At 51.2% G+C, this 21,646-nt stretch overlaps 2 protein-coding genes across 2 annotated transcripts in view; one reads left to right on the forward strand and one right to left on the reverse strand.

The window, feature by feature from the left end:
- Window positions 1–1,078: 1,078 nt before the first annotated feature.
- Window positions 1,079–19,872, reverse strand: DISP2 (dispatched RND transporter family member 2). Its single transcript, XM_057430553.1, has 8 exons — window positions 19,718–19,872; window positions 13,042–13,488; window positions 10,235–10,264; window positions 8,098–8,221; window positions 7,320–7,435; window positions 6,733–6,851; window positions 5,754–5,851; window positions 1,079–4,885 (listed from the first exon to the last, which is right to left on the reverse strand). Exons 1-8 carry the CDS (start codon window positions 19,795–19,797, stop codon window positions 1,466–1,468), a joined length of 4,434 nt encoding a protein of 1,477 aa, XP_057286536.1. The 5' UTR covers window positions 19,798–19,872; the 3' UTR covers window positions 1,079–1,465.
- The window catches only part of CCDC9B (coiled-coil domain containing 9B), a 63,557-nt gene continuing 60,954 nt past the window's right edge, over window positions 19,044–21,646 (forward strand). Inside the window, exon 1 of the mRNA XM_057430559.1 lies at window positions 19,044–19,214. The gene's annotated coding sequence lies outside the window, so the exon portion shown is untranslated. The remainder of the gene's footprint in view (window positions 19,215–21,646) is intronic.

Here is a 21,646-nt window from a genome sequence, read left to right on the forward strand (position 1 = left end):
GTGAGAAATCCCCGCAAATAGCAACAGCTCTGGTGTGGAGCAGGGTTCGGCCAGGGCGTGAGGGTGGCTCCGGCTGCCAAACACCCACCAGAACACCCAGTATGGGAGCACCAGGACACCCAGTATGGGAGCACCAGGACACCCAGTATGGGAGCACCAGGACGCCCAGTATGGGAGCACCAGGGCACCCAGTATGGGAGCACCAGGACACCCAGTATGGGAGCACCAGGACACCCAGTATGGGAGCACCAGGAAGCCCAGGGTTAAGACTGCACCATGGAAACGTGAAGCTGAACGCGTCGTGTATCTCAAACACGGTTATTCGCTGTAAGAAGGCGTATTCCCAAAGCACATCAGGCAGCTGTGGCCTGTCTCCCACAGAGCACAAAAAACTACTTGTGGGTGTCAGAGGGAGCAGATCTTGTTCAGATGTATGCTTTCCTTTTGGTGGTTATACTGGAACACATATTGAAAGATGGAGAAAATGAAGCTAGGTGTTGGTGCAAATGAAGCATCACTCAGGTTTAGGAAAGTTTGCCATACGCCTTTATTTTACGTCAGCTTGTCTAGAGAATGTTTTCTGTTGTTCAACAGAGCAAGGCAAGGAAGGGTTTGTTTCCCTGCTCGTTTCTCGTAAAAGAAGATGTAAAAGTAAAGCTTCACCAGATAAACTTCATTGAGAGCTACACACTTGTGGGGAATGCCTCGAGTGGAAACAGCCTGTGAAGACAACACACGAAGCACCTGAGTCACCGAGAGACGAGGACACTTCTCAAAGGGGCAAGCTCACACCGAACATCTTTGGCAGTACCGGAATTGCTGCTGATTAAACCAGACTGAAAGTGTTACTGGGAACAGTAACAGGGGGCTGGGTTCTGCAGCCCTCCCCCCTAGGGTCAGGAAGAGACTGTGCCAACTCAGATGTTGGTTTAGAACATCTGGACTGTCTGATGAGATCTGTGAACCTGCACTTCACATAAAGTAGTTTCTGATTCAATAGAAAACAACTTCATTAACAACACACTCTTTACTTAATATCCAGATTTGCAATAGCTGCAGGTTTTTTTTCTCTCCCCCCTCCCCCAAGCTCTCTTTCTCAGCCATTAAATATCTGGGGAGATTCACTTCATTATTTCTCTCCTATGTGACCTTGACAAGAAAACAAAATCTAATCACCTTGTAAGGAATGACAACACAGGTTTACTCAATAACATTTGCAGTACAGCTGTGAATATGGCACCAGACACTGGAAGGTCAAAGGGCTTGGACTCCATCAAGACTGATCTCACATCCTCTCTAATATCAGATTTGCTGGTTCTGTGGAAACACAGGTAATTGCACAGCTGAAATACTTAGAAACAGTCTCAGCTCCAGGAGAGGTGGGAGGAAAAAACTGATATTTACAGTTAAAGGAAGATTTCGACTTCCTCTTTCCCTAGAGTACACTTCTGTTTTCTGCAAGGTTTCAGCTGTTGTAACCGGAACTTTGTGCACTCGATCGTTTGATCCAAACGTCAGGCATGTCTGGCTGGCTGTTTGGTAGCACAACTGGACTCTCACTCCCTAAGCCAAATCGATTCTTCCACGAAGAGCTGTTCTGCTGCGATGCTGCTGGAGAGATATCAAAGACAGTCTCCCTCAGGTCCAGCCGCAGGGTATCTCTCTTCCCGTTCAAGTAACCCCTCTCTGCTTGACTGTACGAATCAGACAGCTCTAAGACATCAGGACAAGAACTGGCTGATTCAGCAAGCTTTAGGCCTTGCTCCAAATCGCTGATCGACGTCTCACTGGAGATGTTGAGCATGTCGAAAGAGCTGCCGAGAGAACAAAGGCATCTGTGATTTTTGTAGATGTCAGCAGCAGGGAGATGGCTGTTGTCTGAGGTATAATTTGGCTGCTGCTGGGCAGTGTCACTACAGCACTGTGATTTATTGAGCTGCCCTTCTTCTTTCATGGCAGCCGGCTGGACGTGGTCCAGCCCAGACCCATCCCAAGCTTTCAGGCCATACTTTCGACATCGACAATCTCGGCAGAGTCTCTCCCTCTGAATTTCTGCTTCTGAGTTGCTGTGCTTATAAGGAGAGGAAGTTTGCAGGGCAGGACACTGGCACAGGCCAACCTGCTGCTCTCCAAGGGTGTCCTGCAGATTCCGTCTGTCTCTCTCAAGGGAGGGGTGCATTCCTGTTCGGGGGCATCTGTTGTCTTCAACCTGCGTGTCTTCTGAGAGCACTGAGGGCCGGTTGGACAGCTTGCTTGTGGAAGTGCTGTTGTCAAAACTGTCGCTGAGTTTCCTGGACAAGGGCTGGAGCTCGTATTGCTCGTTCGCAGTGTTGGATTCCTGCACCTTCCGCAACCGGTTTTGCTTCTCGCTCCCCCCACAAGCAAAGCTTCCGTTCAGCCCCGAGTCATCAGAATAGTCTTTCATGGTGTGGGCACAAGGCCAAAGGATCTGCCCACAGTTCTTCTCTGGGCCAAAGAAGCAGCACAGAGACTGGAAGAAGAAACTGGCAAAGCCACAGCTGATGCACTTGATCATCATGATGAATATACCCAGCTTCCTGTACGCCAGGACTGTAGCAGGCAGCATAATGACCCCTGCAGAGAAGAGAGCAGAAGCTGCCATGGCAGTGGCACAGCTCATCTGCTTCAGGGAAAAGGCCACGCGGCTCAGTCGGTCCGAATGGGGGCACAGATGGTAGGAGATGCAGTAGTTGACTGTAAAGTCAACAGAGAGACCTACTGCAGCTGAAATGAAGAGAGACTCCACTGCATTGAGCTGCCACTCCAAGAGGACCAAAAGGCCAATGGTTACCAGGACAGTGCCTGCAATGGCAGTAACAGAGAAAACACTGAGGAGAACATTCCAGGTAGTGAGCAGCAGCACCACAAAGGAAATGGCTATGGAGAGCCCCATGACCACCATCGTTTCTGTGCTGAGACTGTGCTGGAGGTTGTATAGCTCTAGTTTACTGGTAAACCACCCATTCTGGAGCCCCATGGGGGCAGTTTTCATTTCCTCTGTTACCCAGAGGTCGATCTCCTCATAGAACTGTTTGGCTTTGCTGTAGTTGAAGCTATAGTGATAAATAGTTTGAAACTGCAGCACTAAGGCAGCGAGATTTCCCTCCCCATCAAACCTGAGGCCCAGGTCATACGTTTCTGCCCCTTCCCTGCCCTGTTCCAGGAGCATCATTTTGATGCAGTGCAGGAAAACTTCGCTTCCATACGGGAAAGAGAACTGGTTACAGCACAGGTTGAAGCTGTGGTCTCGCTGGGAGCACTGGCGACTGTTCATCCACCTGAGAAACTCCTCCATGAAGCACACAGTAGATTTCTGCTCTGCATCAGGGTAATAGAAAGTTTTGTTCTTCACTTTTTGGCAGAATTCAAGGAGCCACTTCTGGGCATCAGGGTTTTGGATTGTGAAGGTGACATCTGTCACCAGGGTGCCATTGCTTTTAGGGTTGAAATGGTCCCCATTATCCACGGGCAGAACACCCCAGACTATGGTGACAGGCATGCGCTGCCCTTCTCCATGCTCCAGCCTCTCAAACATGAACTGGTGGCAGTACTCAGAGTCGTACCTCTCGAAGGGGTGGCTCAGTCTAAACACCTGGAGAGATGACGTCTCCAGAGTTGGAAGCTTGAGTTTGGGGTTGGAACAGGAGATGTAGGCACCTCCTATTGCCAGGGCAGCAAACCAGCAGATCCAGATGTACCGAAACTTGATGACCCCACAAGGCAGAAGCTTCTCAAAGAGCAGCTTGGAGGTTTCAGACAGCGTGTTCTGGAGACCCCTGAGAACGTAATGGAGGGAGAGAGTAACTCTCTTATGGCCGCTGTTGTTCCAGTAGTCTTCTGGCTTGTAAATGCAGGTGGTTGCTATGTAGCGCTCATACAACACAGCTGAAGAAGGGAGCCAGGTCACCATGAACACCAGGTTCACCAGCACGGCGGTGCCCATGTAGATGGCGAAGCAGCGGATGGCGGTTATGTTGCTAATGTAGCTGGCATAGAAGGCAGCACCCGTTGTGAAGCAAGATGCCAGCATGAGATATGCAAAATGATGCATGGTTTGACTCACCCACTGAGAAAGGCCCGCAGAAGGGTTCTGGTTCTTGCTGAGGTTCCAGAGGTCGAAGAAGACGAAGGTGTGGTTGGCACAAATGCTGCTGAGAATGATGATTGCCGTCAGGTTTACAAAAGGGAAATAGGTGAATCTGAAGGCCACCTTGTACAAGAAGTAGGAGATCATTAAGGAGCTGACAACAGCGAGCAGGATCATCAAGGTAATAAAGACTGAGCGTAAATAAAAATAAATGCTTAGAAAAATAGCTACTATTGCCAGGACTGGGTACTTAGTATCCAGTAAAAGGTAGTGTTGGAATAGTTTCTGTTTAAGGCCCAGGTCCATTCCAGTGATCGATGTATAGTTATCAAACAGATCCCAAGATTCGAGATTGTCTAAGTAGATCCCCATCATAGATGCACCTTTCCTTGTAGGCAGAAACAGCAGGCTGTATTTGAGAGATGGCACTTGGTACTCCATTGTCTGGGGACTGAGAAAGTCCCTGTCGACCAAGAAGTGAAGAAGCTGGTAGATGGCATTGAAACGGGTGCATTTTTCTGGGACTTGGGCACACTGAGAGTGTTTCTGTCTCACAGGCTCAGGACCTATGCAGGATGGAATGAGGATACCTTTGTGGTAGTCTGGAGCACAGGCACGAAGGAGAGCCAGGGTATGGGAGATGTCTCCTTGGGTTATCTCCAGACACGAAGACCTGTTGTACAGGACAGCAATGTAGTTCCCCAGGGACCAGCTTGGGCAGCATTCGTTGGCTTCAGTACGTTGGCAGAGGTCTCTAAAGTGAACATGGGAGCGTATCTGAAAAACAGATGGGGGGGGGTGTCATGTCAGGCCCCCTCTGCACGCAGAGCCACAGTGTTCCTTGTTCCTTGCGCAGCCCTCCCCTCCAGGTGCGGCAGTCATGCCTCTGGAGAGGGGCTTTTGACATGGTCCTGTAGGGACAGGCCAAGGGGAATGGCTTTAACTTGCCAGAGGGGAGACTGAGATGAGCTCTTAGGCAGAAGCTCTTCCCTGGGAGGGTGCTGAGCCGCTGGCACAGGGTGCCCAGAGAAGCTGTGGCTTCCCCATCCCTGGCAGTGTTCAAGGCCAGGTTGGACACAGGGGCTTGGAGCAAGCTGCTCCAGTGGAAGGGGTCCCTGCCTGTGGCAGAGGTTGGAGCTGGATGAGCTTTAAGCTCCTTTCCAACCCAAACCATTCTGGGATTCTGTGATTTATAGTTTGTAACCTCTAATGTGGAACTTTGGGTCCTATGGCAAATACAGCTAATCCAGTTAAACTTCCCACTCACAAAACTTGCTGTCACAGCCTCCAAAATTATAGCTCCATTTTAGTAATTAGGTTCTGCTGCCCCAAATTCTCAGCGGCTTCTGGCAGACACCTTTGGCTCCTGGACCAAGTGCTTGTGCAGTGTCTGGTTATTCCTGTTTAATGGCAACTTTGCAGCTGGACTTTAGGGGCAGGTGGAATCATAGACTCATAGAATCACAGCATGGTTTGGGTTGGAAGGTGTATTGCTAAGTAGGTGCAATGCCTTGGAGTCTTCTGGGCTCAAACCTGTTCTGCAGCTTTTGTTATTTTTGTCTGGCTCCCTTTCAGCTAGAGATTAAAGATCACAGCAATTGGAAAAGAGACAGCATGTATCTATGTTCCTCCTGACATTACTAACCTTGTCTTGTTCAATTTGGCACATGGACTGAATAGCTTGTAAGTTCCATAAGCTCCCAGCAGTTGTGGACATAAATACCAGCTGGGAATAGCTCTTTTCTGAAAGAAAGAAAAAAAAAATATATATAAAAAGGATTAGATAATGAGGATGAATCAGCCAAGCTGCTTGTGTAGACTGTTCATAGGGAAAAAATACATCTATATCACTGTCTGTATAACTGCTGTGGAGGATCCCTGATGGGAACCAGGTCACAGACTTGTAGTGAGTGGTAGCATCTGCCTGGTGTGACCTGACCTCTGCTCCTCTCCCATCTGTCAGCAGCAGGAGAGCAGCACTGGGGTGTTTTCAAACACACTCTCCATGCTGTCAGCATGCTTCTAGTGATGACTGGTGTCTGGTTCTGCATCCCTGCTCCAAGTGAGGAGCTTGGGTTCAGCCAGCATCCCCCAAGGACCTGCAGGTTTGGGGTTTGGTTTCAGAGGGGGTGTAGAGGCAGGGAAGAGAATAAAAGTATCTGCATGCTGTTCCTCTTTTTTCTACTTACTAGCACCCATTTTGGGACAAATCTGGGGAGTACTGGAGTTTTCTACTTTTCTCTCCAGGTTTTACTGCCATTTATGTTTCTTAAGAAGAAAAGAAAGAACAGAGAGGGAATGTGAACAGAGAGGGAGTGGGCATGTGCCTTTTTTTCAGAGTATTCAGTTTTGATATGGGTATGTGGTGGTATTAGTCCTTTTACTGGTGCTGTTAAGGTATATTTCTGTGTAGGTATATAAGGTGTATTTCTATGTGTGTAGATAAGGTTTATTTCTACCTATGTGTGTTCTACCTGGAAGGTGACATAGCTCTCACAGGGTGGGCTGGGACACGCTGCTTTCTTAGAGCATATTCAGAACATTTCCTTGTGTCCTAAACCTCTCTGACAGTTCTGGGTGCTGTTGAGTTCTGGGGTTGTGATACTCAGTAAGACTTCACTCACCTGGGGGACCACAGAAGAAACCATCTGCTCCATAGATTTGTTCCACCATTCTCCGTGTCCTCACTTCTTGTTCTCCCTGAGCAGCTTTCTGTCCTCTGCTAATGTCGATGTCATCATAGCTAGCAAGAGATCAGATCATTGTTTTAACTAGGGATCATCTGGCTCTGAGTTACACTCACTGACAAGGCTCTGGTGCCACACACAACACTACTGCAGCATTAAGGGTCCTCACAACCCTCAAAGAGCATTGCTTGGGTGGGAGATTTTTAGTATCAGGGTGGCTGTGCCACTTTAAAGGGATCTTCATGAGACTGAGTGGGAAACCACATCCCCTTGTGCAGACATGCTCAGTCGCCTCTGCAGTCTCTTAAAGGTAATCAGTGCAGTAAAGGTAGGAAAAGCTCAGAGGCTAATTCCTGCTTTCCAGAATAGGAAGTCCGCTGCAGGCAGAGACTTGAAACTCTGCAGTGCCTTGCTTGCTTTTAAATAAAGGCATGTATGTTGTAACTCACATAGGTATCTTGCAACATTGAATCAGTATCTTTACAGCCAGCATCTTTCTCAATTTCGCAAACCACCTAACATACCTTTTCTTTTTGGCATATGGAGAAAGGGACAAGGTCTTCTTGTAGCCTGTGTGGCTCTCAATGTTCCTCCACACAATGAGCTTTCTGCCAATGTCGGTATCCCGTGGCTTGAAACCCTGCAGCCAAGCAAAGGGGTTTTGTCATTGGCGTTTAGTTTAGCTCAGCTTTCCTTAATCCTCCTCCTCGAACAGAAACTGGATGAGATTATTACTGCATCTTGGAGAGAGGCACAAATTGAATTTCCTCTGGAAATACTGCATTCCCAGAGCTGACAGGACAAAAAAATCCCATTTCCTGTCTAGGGAAGGATGGTTACAGTTCTCTCTCCCTGAGAACATTAAGGCTCTTCTCCTCTTCAAGTAAAATAGTCATTCACAGAAATGGGAGTCATTTTCCTCTTCCTGGGCAAACTCTAGTCTATTCTTACTTTTCCCAGATTCTTCATTAATGAGAGACAGGGATGACTTTAGAAAATGTGGGATCCTGCACAGAAACTAAGGTCCTGTGCAGCAGTGCTCAAATGGGGTAGTCCCCCCATTTCAAGAGCTTCACATAAAGGCTGTAGGAGCCAAAGCCAGATCCTCCATCCTATCTCCATCAGCCCAGCTAGTCCTTTTGAGCAGCCCCAGCCTTCCAGCAGTGGAAGGGGAGCAAGAGGAGCATCCTGGTTTGTGTGGGAAGGAAATTAAAGGCTCATTTTACATGGCAGAAAGAATATATCAGTTTGGTCATGGATTTTCCTTACGTTCATGTCGATGTATGATCTGTAGGCACTTACCAGTAAGGGTTCTGAAAAGTCAGGCAGATTCCCAACCAGCAGAGCAGTGACGGTGCAGACCACAGCCACCACTGAGCACAGCACCAGCACAGCCACCGGCCACTCTGCCACCGCTTGGGAGTAACTGGAACCAGCGGGAGAAGGGAAAAGACAGCTGTTAATGTGGCCTGCTGTTAGCACAAACCTGTTGGTGGGCAACCAGTGAGTAAAAGGAAGTCAAAGAATTCGGTCTTTCTGGGTTTGACCATTGCAAAGCTCGGAGGCTCTTGTGCAGTGATTCATGAACATGTTACACCTCCAACTGCATGTGTGCAGGCAATCGTAATTAACTTGGGGAATTACATTTTGCCTCCCTACATTTCCCTGCCTTTTCAATCAGAAATAATAAAACCCAGACTCTTGCATCCTAGGGCAAAATGAAGCTTTGCATATTTAACTTTGACAGATTGCATTTAAAAAGAGCTTCTTCCTTTTTTCCCCCTAGCTCTGCAGTGTAAGCTTGTAGCTGACACATTGGCCAGCACATTCACAGTCTGTGGACCCTGGGGAATCTTTGTGCTAATCTGAAGTTTTCCTTAAAGAAAACTAACTCAAGTCCATTGTCACTGGGCTAAATTCCCTCACTTCATAGGGAATTGTGTGGACATCTGCATGGCAATAAAGGATGGAAGCTGCTGAGGTGATGTGTAACTGATGGGAGGATTGCCAACAGCAGTCACAGCTCAGGCAGGCACCTTCTGCACCCTGGTGAGTGAATCCTGACTCCTGATCTCAGCCTCAAAACCAGTCCCTGAACCTACAAGAGCTTCTGCACACACAGCAGAGCAGGTACCCTTCAGGGTGTGGAGAGCACACACAAGCCCATGGCCTGGCTCTGCCTGGAACATCTCTCAGTGTGGCACACACAATTTTAATGCCATTTCCATACAAACAAACCCTTTCCAGAGAAGCACCTTACTCGTCTGAAAGTATTTTTACCAGTTACTTCTTAAGAGCTAGTCTAAAAGTTTCCATCCAAGTCCTGTTTTCTCCTGGGACAAACTGTCTCTCCTATAGGATGATCTATCAAAGTTCCTATCCTACAATGTTTTACCAGTGCAGGTTTTACTGCAGGGAAATTTTTGTCTTCCTCAGAAATATCTGTTGAGATACAAGATACCAGAATGGTTCCTGCTCTGCTTTGGCAGGTTGTAGGTAGTTCATCTGTATTCTGATCTACTTCTGAAATAGAACAAAGTCTTTGTTCAAAATAGTTGACAAATATTTGAGCTTCATGGGGCACTGAAATATTTATGAGCATCTGCCTCAGGGTGTGATGTTCCTGCTTGCCTGTTCTTTGGCTCCTGACTTCAGTGAGTCAAATCATGCACTCTTCCTCATCACTAGAAATCATCACAACCCTTCAAAGAGCTTTCCACATCACTTTTGGTCAGGTATTCCTTTCAGTGTAAGATTGCCTTATTGAGTTTGTTTTCAGAGATAAAGTCTTTGCTATGAAAATGAACAAAAATTGCCCCTTCATATGTTAGAATAGCTAATTTCTGGAGGCTAGTTTGGGTGATTCCATGTCCAATTGCCAGGAAGAAAAAGGAAGAGGAAAAAGAAGAATGAGCTACAGTATCTGCTGAGAGAAGACACCCAAACCCTTCAGAAAACATGGCCTATAAAAATCAGTTGAAAGCAAACAGATTAATTTGGGCAAATGGATTAAAAATCCTCTTGTCTTTTGAAATAGGTGAACTTATTTTGTGGATGGGGATTTTATGTCCTGATTGCTCATCTGGTGGGTCAGGCTGGATTAATTCTATATATGTATATACACACACATGCACATACACACACATGCATATGGGATTATTATATGTATATAGAGCGATTGTGTGGAGTAGTCAGGCACTGCCCAAGAACAGCTATCACAACACTGTTGCTATTCATTAAGGCAGGTTAAACTGATCCCACATGCAAACTGGGATTTCCCAGGTGGATGGGAAGGCCTGAGAGGGAAGCACTGACCTTGCCTCTGAAGCGGGGCCTGCTGGGATGTCACCAACAATAACACTCTGCATCTCCTAATAGCAGGGTAGGGGAGCAATGGTAATAGGGGAGAAGGACAGGAAGCTTTTGAGAGCAAACATACCTTTTTGGCATCCTGAAAGCTTTGTCGTGTCTGCAGACAGAAGGAAAAGAGATGTGTTCATTTATTGCTTTTCTGCAAGGAAGCCCTGCCAGGGGCTGCACAGCACCAAGCTGAGCCATTGCTAACACAGGACTGGCACTACATGGAGGAGTTGAATGAGTAACAGGGTCTTTTCCTCTTCCATTGGCATTTGAACTAAACGGGATGGGAAGACACGGAGTCACTCCTCAGTTTTGCCCCTCTAAGAAAACCTCATAGGAAGTAACAGACACGAGCAATGCAATCCCATGGGAATCACACTGCAGCTCTTATCCATGAAAACCTCTCTAGTTTAAGTGCTTTCCTTCTGAATTTTTCCATCCTTTCTTGACAAAAGCAAACCTCTTCATTGAATTTCATGAGCTGGGCTAGCAATGCCTATAGATAGCTTTTATTTCCTGTTCCATTCAGCAAGGGCTTTCCATGAAAGAGGGTCCCATTGTTTCCGTGTCCCTTCCAAAGACAGCATGTGTCCAACCTGGAGGAGCAGAAGGCCAAAGCATTTCACCAGGGCTTCCTTCACAGAGGAGCATGTGTCATTCCTACCTGTAGGGCTCTGAGGAACAGAATAAGACTTCCCCAGGGATGCAAGGTTATGTTTGTTAATGAGTCCCTTGCTGCACAAGCTTTACACTGAACAGCAAGGCAGCACCTCGGTGGTCCTTCACCACATCTGAAGGACCTCTCTTTGGTTACACTAAAATGCCCCCTTGAAATCTGCCCCAGCCTGGCATGGCCTTGGCTTGCAATGCAGCTTCCAGTGAATTGCTCCCAGCCCTGGCTTCCTCCTCTCCACAGCCATGCCAAGCTCAGCTCAGCGAGTGCTCCTCCTCCTCCCTTCACCCTTCCTCTGTGTTCTTGGCTTAAACTGGGAGAAGCTCCTGTTGCATGCCAGTATCTGCATGGGGCAGATGCTCTGCTGCATCCCAGCAGCCAGCTTGTGAATTGTGGCATCTCATCCTTCCTGGCAGGTTGTTGTGGATGGAAGAAAGGAAAAAGCAATGGAGGAGAGTTCCCCATGGAAGAGTCACTCAGGGGCACGTGTAATACATTATGTGTCCCCCATTGCACTAATGCTTTGTAGATCTGGGAGAGAGGAGCAAAGACAAATCCTCACCAGATCATGACAGAGAGGTCTCTTTCTGGCAGCACAGTGCCCATCCTGTGCTAATTCCCTCACAATAGCTCCTCAAGCAGATTTGCTTGGATTAAATGCCCCATTCTAGTGCTATCATGTTATTGCATTTCTGTCTGCCAGTGCTTCACGTTCTGCCAGGGATTCACAATCCAGCTGCCTGTCCTACAGCAATAACCTGTTACAGAGAATGCAGCTGACAGTCCTGTTGGTGGTGTAGTAGCTAAAAAGGATCCAAGCTCCACTCTTCTGATTGCAACTGCTCTATGCTTCAAACACAAGCAAATTAAATCCTCTCTTAATGGCTAGAAAATCATAGAATCATGGAATGGTTTGGGTTGGAAGGATCCTTAAAGCTCCTCCAGTTCCAGCCCCTGCCACAGGCAGGGACCCCTTCCACTAGAGCAGCTTGCTCCAAGCCCCTGTGTCCAACCTGGCCTTGAGCACTGCCAGGGATGGGGCAGCCACAGCTTCTCTGGGCACCCTGTGCCAGCGCCTCAGCACCCTCCCAGGGAAGAGCTTCTGCCTAAGAGCTCATCTCAGTCTCCCCTCTGGCAGGTTAAAGCCATTCCCCTTGGCCTGTCCCTCCAGGCCCTTGTCCCAAGCCCCTCTCCAGGTTTCCTGGAGCCCCTTTAGACACTGGAGCTGCTCTCAGGTCTTCCCTTAAGGAGCCTTCTCCAGGCTGGCCCAGCCCAGCTCTCTCAGCCTGGCTCCAGCCCTCACAGCATCTCCATGGCCTCCTCTGGATTCACTCAAGCAGGTCCACATCCCTCAAAATGAGACCAGAAGGGGCTTTTGTGCCAAACCCTGCCCTGCTGTACATAGGCAAGGAAGGATTCTGGTGCCATCTTATATCAGACTTCAGTGGCTTCTGCTGTGGTAGCAAAGAGATTATGGTCTTTAGTGCCAACAGTGGACTCCAGAAGGCACACACAGAGAGGAGGGTGGTGCTGGCTGGATGCAGCAGAGCTGCTCACTCAGGCTGCTGGGAAAACCCATCCTGTGTGTTCTGGCCAAGAAACATCCACCAGCTAAGCAAGTCTTTGTGGTGCTCCATGCATGGATGGAGTTTGCCTGGTACTCTCATGGACAATACAGAGTTTACAACCTTGTGCTGCCCAGCCTGGAAACCCAAACCACCTTCCCTGCTACTGTATTCCCTGCTGCTTTTCTGAAGCCAGTGCTCACCCTCTGCTGCCTCTCCCTTCCAGCACAAGCAGCGGCTTCAGTGGGGACAGGGAGAGAAATTAACTGCTCTTATCGGTGAGAAACTCTGTCAAGATACAGGATTAGCAGCTGGATGTCTCACAGTGCAAAAGGAGAAAATAGATCCAAGAAGATGGGCATCATTCTAGAGGCATGATCTAGGAGCAACAGAGGGACCTTGGCTTTGGGCATCATTCTAGAGGCATGATCTAGGAGCAACAGAGGGACCTTGGCTTTATCCAGTGAGTCCCCTTGAGAAGCCAGTCCTGCTTCTCCCTGGTGTGAGGGCAGCAGCTCCCCCAAGCTGAAGAGCAACCCCATGTTTCATACATCCCCACCCAGCTCCTCCCCATCCTCCCACTTCCCACCACAAAGCTCAGGAGATGCTTTTTGAAGGCCCCTGAGCCGCCCTCCCCGTGCCTCTTACCTGACTGTTACAACGTGATGCTGCACCGGCCGTCGCTCCCCTGGGGACCACTGTTTCCAGGGGGTTTCTGAGGCCTCGTGGTGGGAAGCTGGCCCAGGATCACCGCTGGAAAGGTGGGAACACAGCATGGGCCTCTCGCCATGCCCAGGCAGTGGGGGCAGGCCATAGCTGCCTCCAGGCTCCTGCTGGCTGCAGGGGTAATAGAGGTGATGCTGCTGTGAGTCCAGAGAGCTTGATGGCACTTGGCCATTGGACTGGGTGGAGACTGGTCCCAGCGTGTGGCTGGAGGAGGGCAGATGATCTGCTCCCAGCCTGGGGGATGCAGGAACAGGGCAGTGATGAACCGGGCAGATTCTTTCCCAGGAAGTGCCGCTGTAGCTGGGCTCAGTGTTCCCGATCTCTGGCATGGCGAGGCAGGTCTGGCAAGGTCCTGCATTTGGCTTTTCTCTGTGAGGGAAAATAGGGCATGGTGAAACAGCAGAGCAGGAGGGACGCTGTGCAGGGAACAGTGTCCTACACATAGGAGACTACCACAGGGTGGGAAAGCTCGCTCATTACTTGCTGTAGCAAGAGCCAGCCTCAGGGCTGAGCTGGGTTTATAAAGCCATCCATGACTCACTCAGGGATTCCAACACACATCTTTGTGCATGTTGCTCCAGAAGTTTGGAAAATTGGGTAATAGCCCCTCAAATAATTCTCCAAGATGCTTCACTGTGGAGGGGCACTGGCTGATGGTAATGGCAGGGTCCTAAGGCATGACCAGAGTGATTATAGAGACCCCGGGAAATGGAAACCAAAGGAGGCTGCATGTGACCACATCCCCTTGGCTCTGGGGAGCCACAGGGCAGAGCTAGTTTGGGGGAGCTGACCTGGAGAGGCCCTCAATCCATGCTCAAGCCTGAAGTGTAATTCCTCCCACTCTTCCCAATGGCTGGCATGCCTGTGCATCTTACCTGCGGTTTGTGGTTCTGTACTAGTAGTCGTGGCTCAGGGAGGTTTCACCAGCGAGTTGGGCTTGTGGTGTTGTGCTTTGGCAAGGTCTAGACCTTTTCTCACTCCCTTTCTGATGCCTCTGAGTTCCTGTTTTCCCTCTACCTTATTCCTGTTGATTTTTCCCTAATTTTTGTATGCTTCAGGCAGGTGTTGGTTCCTACAATGCATAATTCCCAGTGTCACTGCTGCCCCGGCAATCTGTGCTGTTGGTATTCCCAGACCTGCACAGTATTTGTGTTCTTTTTTGTTTCAAAGCGAACCCAGAATTCCTTTTCGTTTCAACAACTGGATCCACACAGGAGACGGGAGCAGAGGCTTCCAGACTGGGTTAGTGTGGTGGCTGTCCTGCTGGGTCTGCCTCATCTGATGAGGAATGTGTAATGCTGCACGGACCACAAAACGGGCTTTGAGGATGGTCAGGGAGATGCAGGAAGCACAAAGTGACAAATTCCTCCTGCAAAGGCCCCTCAGCTACCAAACCTGGTGGGGAAAGCAGATCCAGACTCCTGGATATCACACATTGCCTCCAGTCTTTATGCACTTATGCTAATGCATTTGATTCTAATGCTTCCCATGAAGCCCACTCTTCTTGTTTACCATCTTTGCTGCATAATACCATCAAGTTCTGCTCTTTCCTCCCATGCAGTCTCTTAATCCCCTGCAGTGACTTCATATTTTAGGATAACTTTGGTACTTCAAATCCTTCACTTGTGACTCTTCATTATCTCCTTTCCAGACCAAACAGTTACAGCTCTGTCAATCACCCTCTGGATAGGAGCTGCCTTACGCTCATCTCTCCCCAGCTCCATGACGATGTGACCTCGGTTATCCAGAATCTCCAGGGAAACCTGGAGCTCACAGATAATGATGGCTTTGGGTAATCACTGTTGGCAGTGCTGCAGGATGGAAGGCTTCACTTGCTATGTTCCCAATTAGCCACAGTGCTTCTGAGCTTAACGTCTGATGTGCTGAGCTCTGCAGCAGCGATGTGGGCTGGTTCTTTGCCTGCAGCCGTGTTGCTGTTACAGTTCTGGGCCCACAGGACCCCCAGCTGTGCTGGAAAATTGTTTGGGGGAGTTCCTGCTGTCTGTTCACTGTCAGACAGGACAGCGGGTGGGCACAGCACCACACTGGACTCTGCTTGATGCACTGACAGTAACAGCAGGGAAGAGAAACAGGTTCTTTTAACATTCCCAATTAAACCTAGGTTCATTCCCAGTTTGAGCCACGTCAGATGTTTTACATCTTGGGGGTTAAGTGGGCAGAAATGGTGTCTCAGCCACAGAAAAGCTCATGGAGGCAGCCAGACACCCCCCAGTTCATTCCTCAGGCTCAGCTGGATGCAACCAAAGAGATGCTGGGCAAAAAGAGAACAGGGAGGTGCAGGGCAAGTTAGGAGTTAAATGCTCCTGCTACCCACAGCAATGAGTTGTGTTTCTCAGGCTTTTCTTCTTATTTTCCTGATTTGCTTCCCCATCTTTTCCCTTGAGATGTCTGAACAGCACCTGAATCCAGTTTATGGCACTGCCTGAGCCACTGGAGTGCAGCCGTGACATGAGTACCAGGGCATGGGCAGCCTAACTCAGGTGGGGCACCAGCAAAAGGCCGGAAGCTTCTTCCCACCAGAAAAGGGGCCAAGATTCCCAAGGAGACACCTTTCTGCCATCCCATCTCTGCTGGGATGCAGAGTAGTGGGAGGCACCAAGGGCTGAATGCAGAGAGTGCACCCCCAGCCATGGGCTGTGTTCGTCCTTGTACAGAGCAGCATCCCACTGGGAAGCTTGGACACTGCTCCCCTCAGCAGGACATGGCTTTACCTACCTCAGCATCCCACTCCAGCAAGAGGGCTGTGGGCAAGGTGCCGAGCTCCTGCCTGTCCCAGCTCCCTCCCCTGGGATGGTTTGACTCAGCCAGCGCATGGAAGGATCTTAGCAGGGCAGGGAATAATGGAGGGAGCTTGGCAGGACAGGGAATGATGGAAGGAGCTTGGCAGGACAGGGAATGATGGAAGGAGCTTGGCAGGGCAGGGAATGATGGAGGGAGCTTGGCAGGGCAGGGAATGATGGAGGGAGCTTGGCAGGGCAGGGAATGATGGAGGGAGCTTGGCAGGGCAGGGAATGATGGAGGGAGCTTGGCAGGGCAGGGAATGATGGAGGGAGCTTGGCAGGGCAGGGAATGATGGAGGGAGCTTGGCAGGGCAGGGAATGATGGAGGGAGCTTGGCAGGGCAGGGAATGATGGAGGGAGCTTGGCAGGGCAGGGAATGGTGGAGGGAGCTTGGCAGGGCAGGGAATGGTGGAGGGAGCTTGGCAGGGCAGGGAATGACGACATTTGGTCATTTTTAATTCAGCCATTCCATTTCTTTGGCACATCTCAGGTCTTGCTTCCCTCTGAGCCACATAGCAGGAGAACGTGTGTGTGTCTCTGAGAGAAACAGCCCAGAATACACAGTGTTTTGAAAGGATGGTTCCTTTCTTGCTCTGCCTAATTCCACCATCATCCCCAAAACCATTTCTGTAAGCACTTCTCTTTCTGTAATAGAAAGGTTCTCTCACCCTTTGCATACTAAGGAGAGGCTCACGAAAGCAGCACTTTGCATATGAAAGATGGGAAACACCTCCCGAGTGAATGGAGTCTGATGCCTGAGTCAAACCACAACCACAGCCCCTCCTGTTGACATAGAATCTCAGGAGGGAGAAAAACAAGGGGGAGAAAGGGCAAGAGTTTGTATTTGCCTACAGCCCATCCCCAGGAAGCTTTGCTCGATTTAATGCTGAAACATCTAATTCATAACAGAAGAAGGTAGTTTTATTTTCTTTCGCTTTTATAGTCTTACTCCAGCAAGGCTTTGCTTGTGTATCAGCTCTACAGGCTTCCCAAAAGAAGAAACATAAATTCTCTCTGAATTAAAACTGTGTGGATGGGGCTTGGAGCAAGCTGCTCTAATGGAAGGTGTCCCTGCCCATGGCAGGGGATGGAACTGGATGAGCTTTAAGGTCCTTTCCAACCCAAACCAATCTGGGATTCTCTGATTCTATAGTGCAGCTTCCACTTAGATTAAGGACTTGTTCTTTGAAAGCTCTAAGTGACTTTAAGAATGGGGGGGGTTTAATGGGATTTAAATAGAGGTTTTCTCTTGGAACACACCACAGCAAAGCAGCAGTGGAGCTCTAGAGGAAAAGAGCTGCTTTACTTCTGTTCTTTAGGGAGATGAGTGCCCCTGTCCAGAGATGAGGGATGGGTTTGTGGTATCTCCCTCCCTGTCCAGCTGATGGGGAGAGACAGGCACCTTGCAAGCACTTCATCTCCTCCCCGGGCTATGGCAAACTGTGGTGCACTGAAACATTTCTGTGTGGTTCCAGTCCGTTTGGCTTTTTTGGTTGTGTATCCTTAAGCAGACCTAAAATCCTTTTGTTAATGAGGCTCTTGAGTACGTTAAATCAGCATGAAAAATTAATGAGACTGCAAAACTGCTTCCCACGTAGTCTGCCAAGAGGAGTTTAGTTTTACAACCCTTCCCATTGACTCCTCTGAGCAGCTTTACCCTTCCCCAACAGCTGTTGCTGCTGCAGGCACAGGTATGTGTGATGGGATCACAGAATCCCAGAGTGGTTTGTGTTGGAAGGGACCTGAAAGCTCCTCCAGCTCCAACCCCTGCCACGGGCAGGGACCCCTTCCACTGGAGCAGCTTGCTCCAAGCCCCTGTGTCCAACCTGCCCTTGAGCACTGCCAGGGATGGGGCAGCCACAGCTTCTCTGGGCACCCTGTGCCAGCGCCTCAGCACCCTCCCAGGGAAGAGCTTCTGCCTAAGAGCTCAGCTCAGTCTCCCCTCAGGCAGGTTCAAGCCATTCCCCTTGGCCTGTCCCTCCAGGCCCTTGTCCAAGCCCCTCTCCAGGCTTTCCTGCAGCCCCTTCAGGCACTGGAGCTGCTCTCAGGTCTCCCCTTCAGGAGCCTTCTCTTCTCCAGACTGCCCCAGCTCAGCTCTCTCAGCCTGGCTCCAGGGCAGAGCTGCTCCAGCCCTCGCAGCGGCTCCGTGGCCTCCTCTGGACTTGCTCCAACAGCTCCACATCCCCCTTGTGCTGCTGCCCCAGAGCTGGATCAGGGCTGCAGGGGGATCTCCCCAGCGTGCAGCAGAGAGGCAGGATCCCCTCCCTGAGCTGGTGCTCACGCTCTGAGGTTGCAGCCCAGCACATGGGGGGGTTCTGGTCTCAAGCGCACACTGAAGCCGGGTCATGGGGAGCTGCTCCTCACCCAACACCCAGCTCCAAGGGAGCCAAGATCCATGCCCAGCCTTCAGCATCAGGACAGCTCTGGGTGTATTTGCTGTCTGCACAGGCAGTATAAGATGCACTGGGAGAGCCATGGTTGGTAAGCCTTGTTTTGAAGATAAATGTAATGAAAAGGGAAAGGAAACACCACCTCCTATCCCAGGACTGCAGGGAGGGTGTTTGCAAACCTCTGTATTATTCTGATGATGGACTGAGCTTTGGTGATGAAGAGCACTGGCTGGGAGCAGGCAATGGGACTGCAGAGCCCTTTGGCAGCCATATGAAGAGCCTTGAGTAAAGGAGCATTTGGGTATAGGCAAGCCCAGGAGCGGCAGCTTTACTGGGCTTTATTGCCAGAAATCAGAGTTCTTGAGCATGGGTGAAATTCAAAATACCCCTGTTTCAGGTGGCTTAACTCATCTCTTTTAACTCTTACAGGCTGGAGCATCCATGTCAAAACACCTGTTTGACTGAGCAGGGATTACCCCAGCGAGCAAACCTAATGTTGCCTCGACATAGCCCCGACCCTGTGGAATGCCCAGGATCCAAACCAGCACTGGACTGTGCCGCAGTCTCTCAGCCACCACCGAGACCCAGCAGCCTCTGGCTGAGCTCTCCAGAGCTGTGTGAAGGGAAGGGATTGCCCTGTTGGCTCCCCAGGCAGGTGGGGATGTCTCAGGATGTACCAGGCAGCACTGAAACTCTGCCTTTCAGAAGGAATTTGTGTGCTCTTGGCCTCGGGGAGGCTCTGGTCAAACAGAATCCCAGGAGCTCAGAAGATCTGTTGCCTCCGGTCTAACGAATGCAATGTGCTTGCAAATTTGGGGATGGCTCCTTGCCCATGATTATCGGCTTGTTGACGTTTCCAGACAATGACAATGATTGTGGCCACCAGCCTGGCTTGAGACACCAGGTAAGGGAACATACGGCACCGGGGGGAGGCGATGGGGGCTGCAGAGCTTTACAGAGATGTTTGGAGTGAAAACCGCGCTTGCTGTTAGCCTAGCGCAGGGGGGACCCGGGGCTTCACCACCAGCTGCAGCCCACCCCTTGCGGCACCGGGGGCCTCACCGCTGAAAGCCGGCCAGGGGGCACCGAGCCCAGCCCCGGCAGCGCACCTCTGCAAGGGGAGGCGGCTCGGCAGCGGCTCGGGGCTTTGCCGCGCCCTCGGTGGGAGGACGAGGCACGCCTCGGCGGGGCCGTGCCCGGCTCCGCACCCCTCGCGGAGCTCCCACCCGCCGGGGCACCCGCTCCGCCGCACCCGGCACAGCCCGGACCCCCGCCCGCCCGCCGCACCGAGCGCAGCCCGGACCTCGCCCGCCCTTCACTCCGGGTACGTCGGCGCTGCCTGCGAGGGAGGGAACGCCCGGCCCCGTTGCCCCCGGCCCCGGTGCCCCGTCCACGCCGCTCTCGTACCTGGGCGAGTCGGGGCGGCGGCCGCGGCGCGTCCCCCCGGGCCGCGGCTCCCGGCGCGGCGAGCCCGGCGCGGCCTCCATGGCCGCGGGGCGCTGTCCGCACCCGCGGTGCTGAACGCTCCCGAGCCGGCGGCGGCGGTGGCGGCGCTTGCGCGGCCGCGGAGGCGGGCCCGGCGCGGGTGGCCAATGGCCGCGGGGCGGGTGCGGGGGCGCTGCCGGGAGCCCCGGGGAGAGCGGCGAGGGGGGAGCGCCAGGACCGAGGCCGAGACCTCGTCCTCTGTCCCGGCCCGGCCCGGGGGGCTGGAGCTGCGCAGGGCACCGCGGGGCATGGAATCATTGAGTCACGGAATCAGCCAGGTTGGAAAAGAGCTTCAAGCTCATCCAGTCCAACCGTTCCCAGCACTGCCAAGGCCACCACTGACCCCTGAGCAGAGCCCAGCTCCTCCTGGCTCCATCCTCCTGTCGGGCAGTTGTAGGCAGCGATCAGGTCCTCCCTGAGCCTTTTCTTCTCCACACTGAACCCCCCAGGTCCCTCAGCCCTTCCCCATCACGCTTGGGCTCCAGGCCCTGCACCAGCTCCATTGGTCTTCTCTGGCCCCGCTCCAGCACCTCAATGTCTCTCTTGTAGTGAGGAGCCCAGAACTGAGCTGATACAGGAAGAGTCCCTGTCCAGCATCCTTGTAGGTCCCCTTCAGAGGTCTCCACGCAGCTTCTCTTCATGCTACATAAAAGCTGGAGCAAAAAGGAAGAGTATTAGACCAGCAAGTATCCTGTAACTCCCAGTAATCCTCTAGCTGCTTAGAATAAGCCCTTCCTGCCTTAAAGACTTAAATGCCTGAGACAGTTGAAAGAACAGAAAGCTTTTCCTAATGCCAGGGTGGGTGACTTTCCAAGTGCGGGCTGGAGGCCGTGGGGACCAGCCTCTGTGTGAGCCCTGCACAGTAACACTGCTTGCCTGGGAGGGTTAGGTACCGTGTGAGGAGTCTGGATGATGTGGCCCAACGGGAAAGACAGAAACCTACTGAAGAGCTTGACTGGCATTAACATGCTGACAGGACCTGGGTGCTATTTCCTTTCCTTTCGATGCTAAATGGTACTACTTGTGACAGTGATGATAATTATAAATCCCTGGGAGCTGAAGGGATGGTGGGATGGGCTGGACTGCAAACATCCCACTGCTCTGACAGACAGCCACATCTCACAGCCTTGAGCTTGGCTCAGCCTCGTATGCCTTGTCTGCGAAGCGGGGGTGATCACACTTCCTCACTCCCACAGCTTGGCAGTTTCCTTTGGGCCCTGCAAATAATTCAACACATGAATTAATGGGGTTTTAATTATCCTTAAGCAGGGTCTAAGGCAGAGATCATGCTTCCAGCTCAATGTGAAGCAGTGCTTCACTTCCCTCTTGGGGCTGTTGCTACACAGGCCTGCAACAGTTGGTTGGTACCTCATGTTGGCTTCATTCTGCTCTTCATCAGATTGGGAGCTGGCTCTTTGCCATAGCAACCTTCATCCGAGACCTGCCAGCATCAGTTGGGTCCAGCTGGTCCCCGGTGTCCCTCTGATGTGAAGGGAGGTGAGGGAGGGTGAGTGAGAAGGACAGTGATGTGACCAAAAGAAGGTGGAAGCAAAGAGGAAAATAGCAAACAAAGGAGGTGTAGGGTCAGGAATGTCAAAAGCCAACAGACAGCAGTGGATACATGTGGAAAAGAGAAAAGGGCTGGTGAGCAGAGAAAGGGGAGAGGGGGACTGGGAGGGGAAATCTATGGGCAGGTGGATGGGACAGAGATGCTGTGGGGGTGCTGTGGAGGTGGCTGAGGGGTGAGGCAGGTTAATGAGGCCAGATTGGAAAAGGCTTGGAGCAACCTGGTCTAATGGAAGGCGTCCCTGCCCATGGCAGGGGTGGGAGCTGGAGGAGCTTTAAGGTCCT

The sequence above is a fragment of the Pezoporus wallicus genome, unplaced genomic scaffold, assembly GCF_028554395.1.
Source record: "Pezoporus wallicus isolate ANWC-B61680 ecotype Strahan unplaced genomic scaffold, APGP_CSIRO_Pwel_v1 contig_8824, whole genome shotgun sequence".
NCBI classification, from domain to species: domain Eukaryota; kingdom Metazoa; phylum Chordata; class Aves; order Psittaciformes; family Psittacidae; genus Pezoporus; species Pezoporus wallicus.

Excerpts from the sequence above, each read along its gene's own strand:
- DISP2 (XM_057430553.1), bottom strand. The coding sequence starts at position 19,797 with ATGGAGGCCGCGCCGGGCTCGCCGCGCCGGGAGCCGCGGCCCGGGGGG. Across the intron at positions 6,852-7,319 it reads CCATATGCCAAAAAGAAAAG|CTATGATGACATCGACATTA; the intron begins GTATGTTAGGTG and ends ATCTCTTGCTAG. Across the intron at positions 5,852-6,732 it reads TTTCTTCTGTGGTCCCCCAG|AAAAGAGCTATTCCCAGCTG; the intron begins GTGAGTGAAGTC and ends TCTTTCTTTCAG.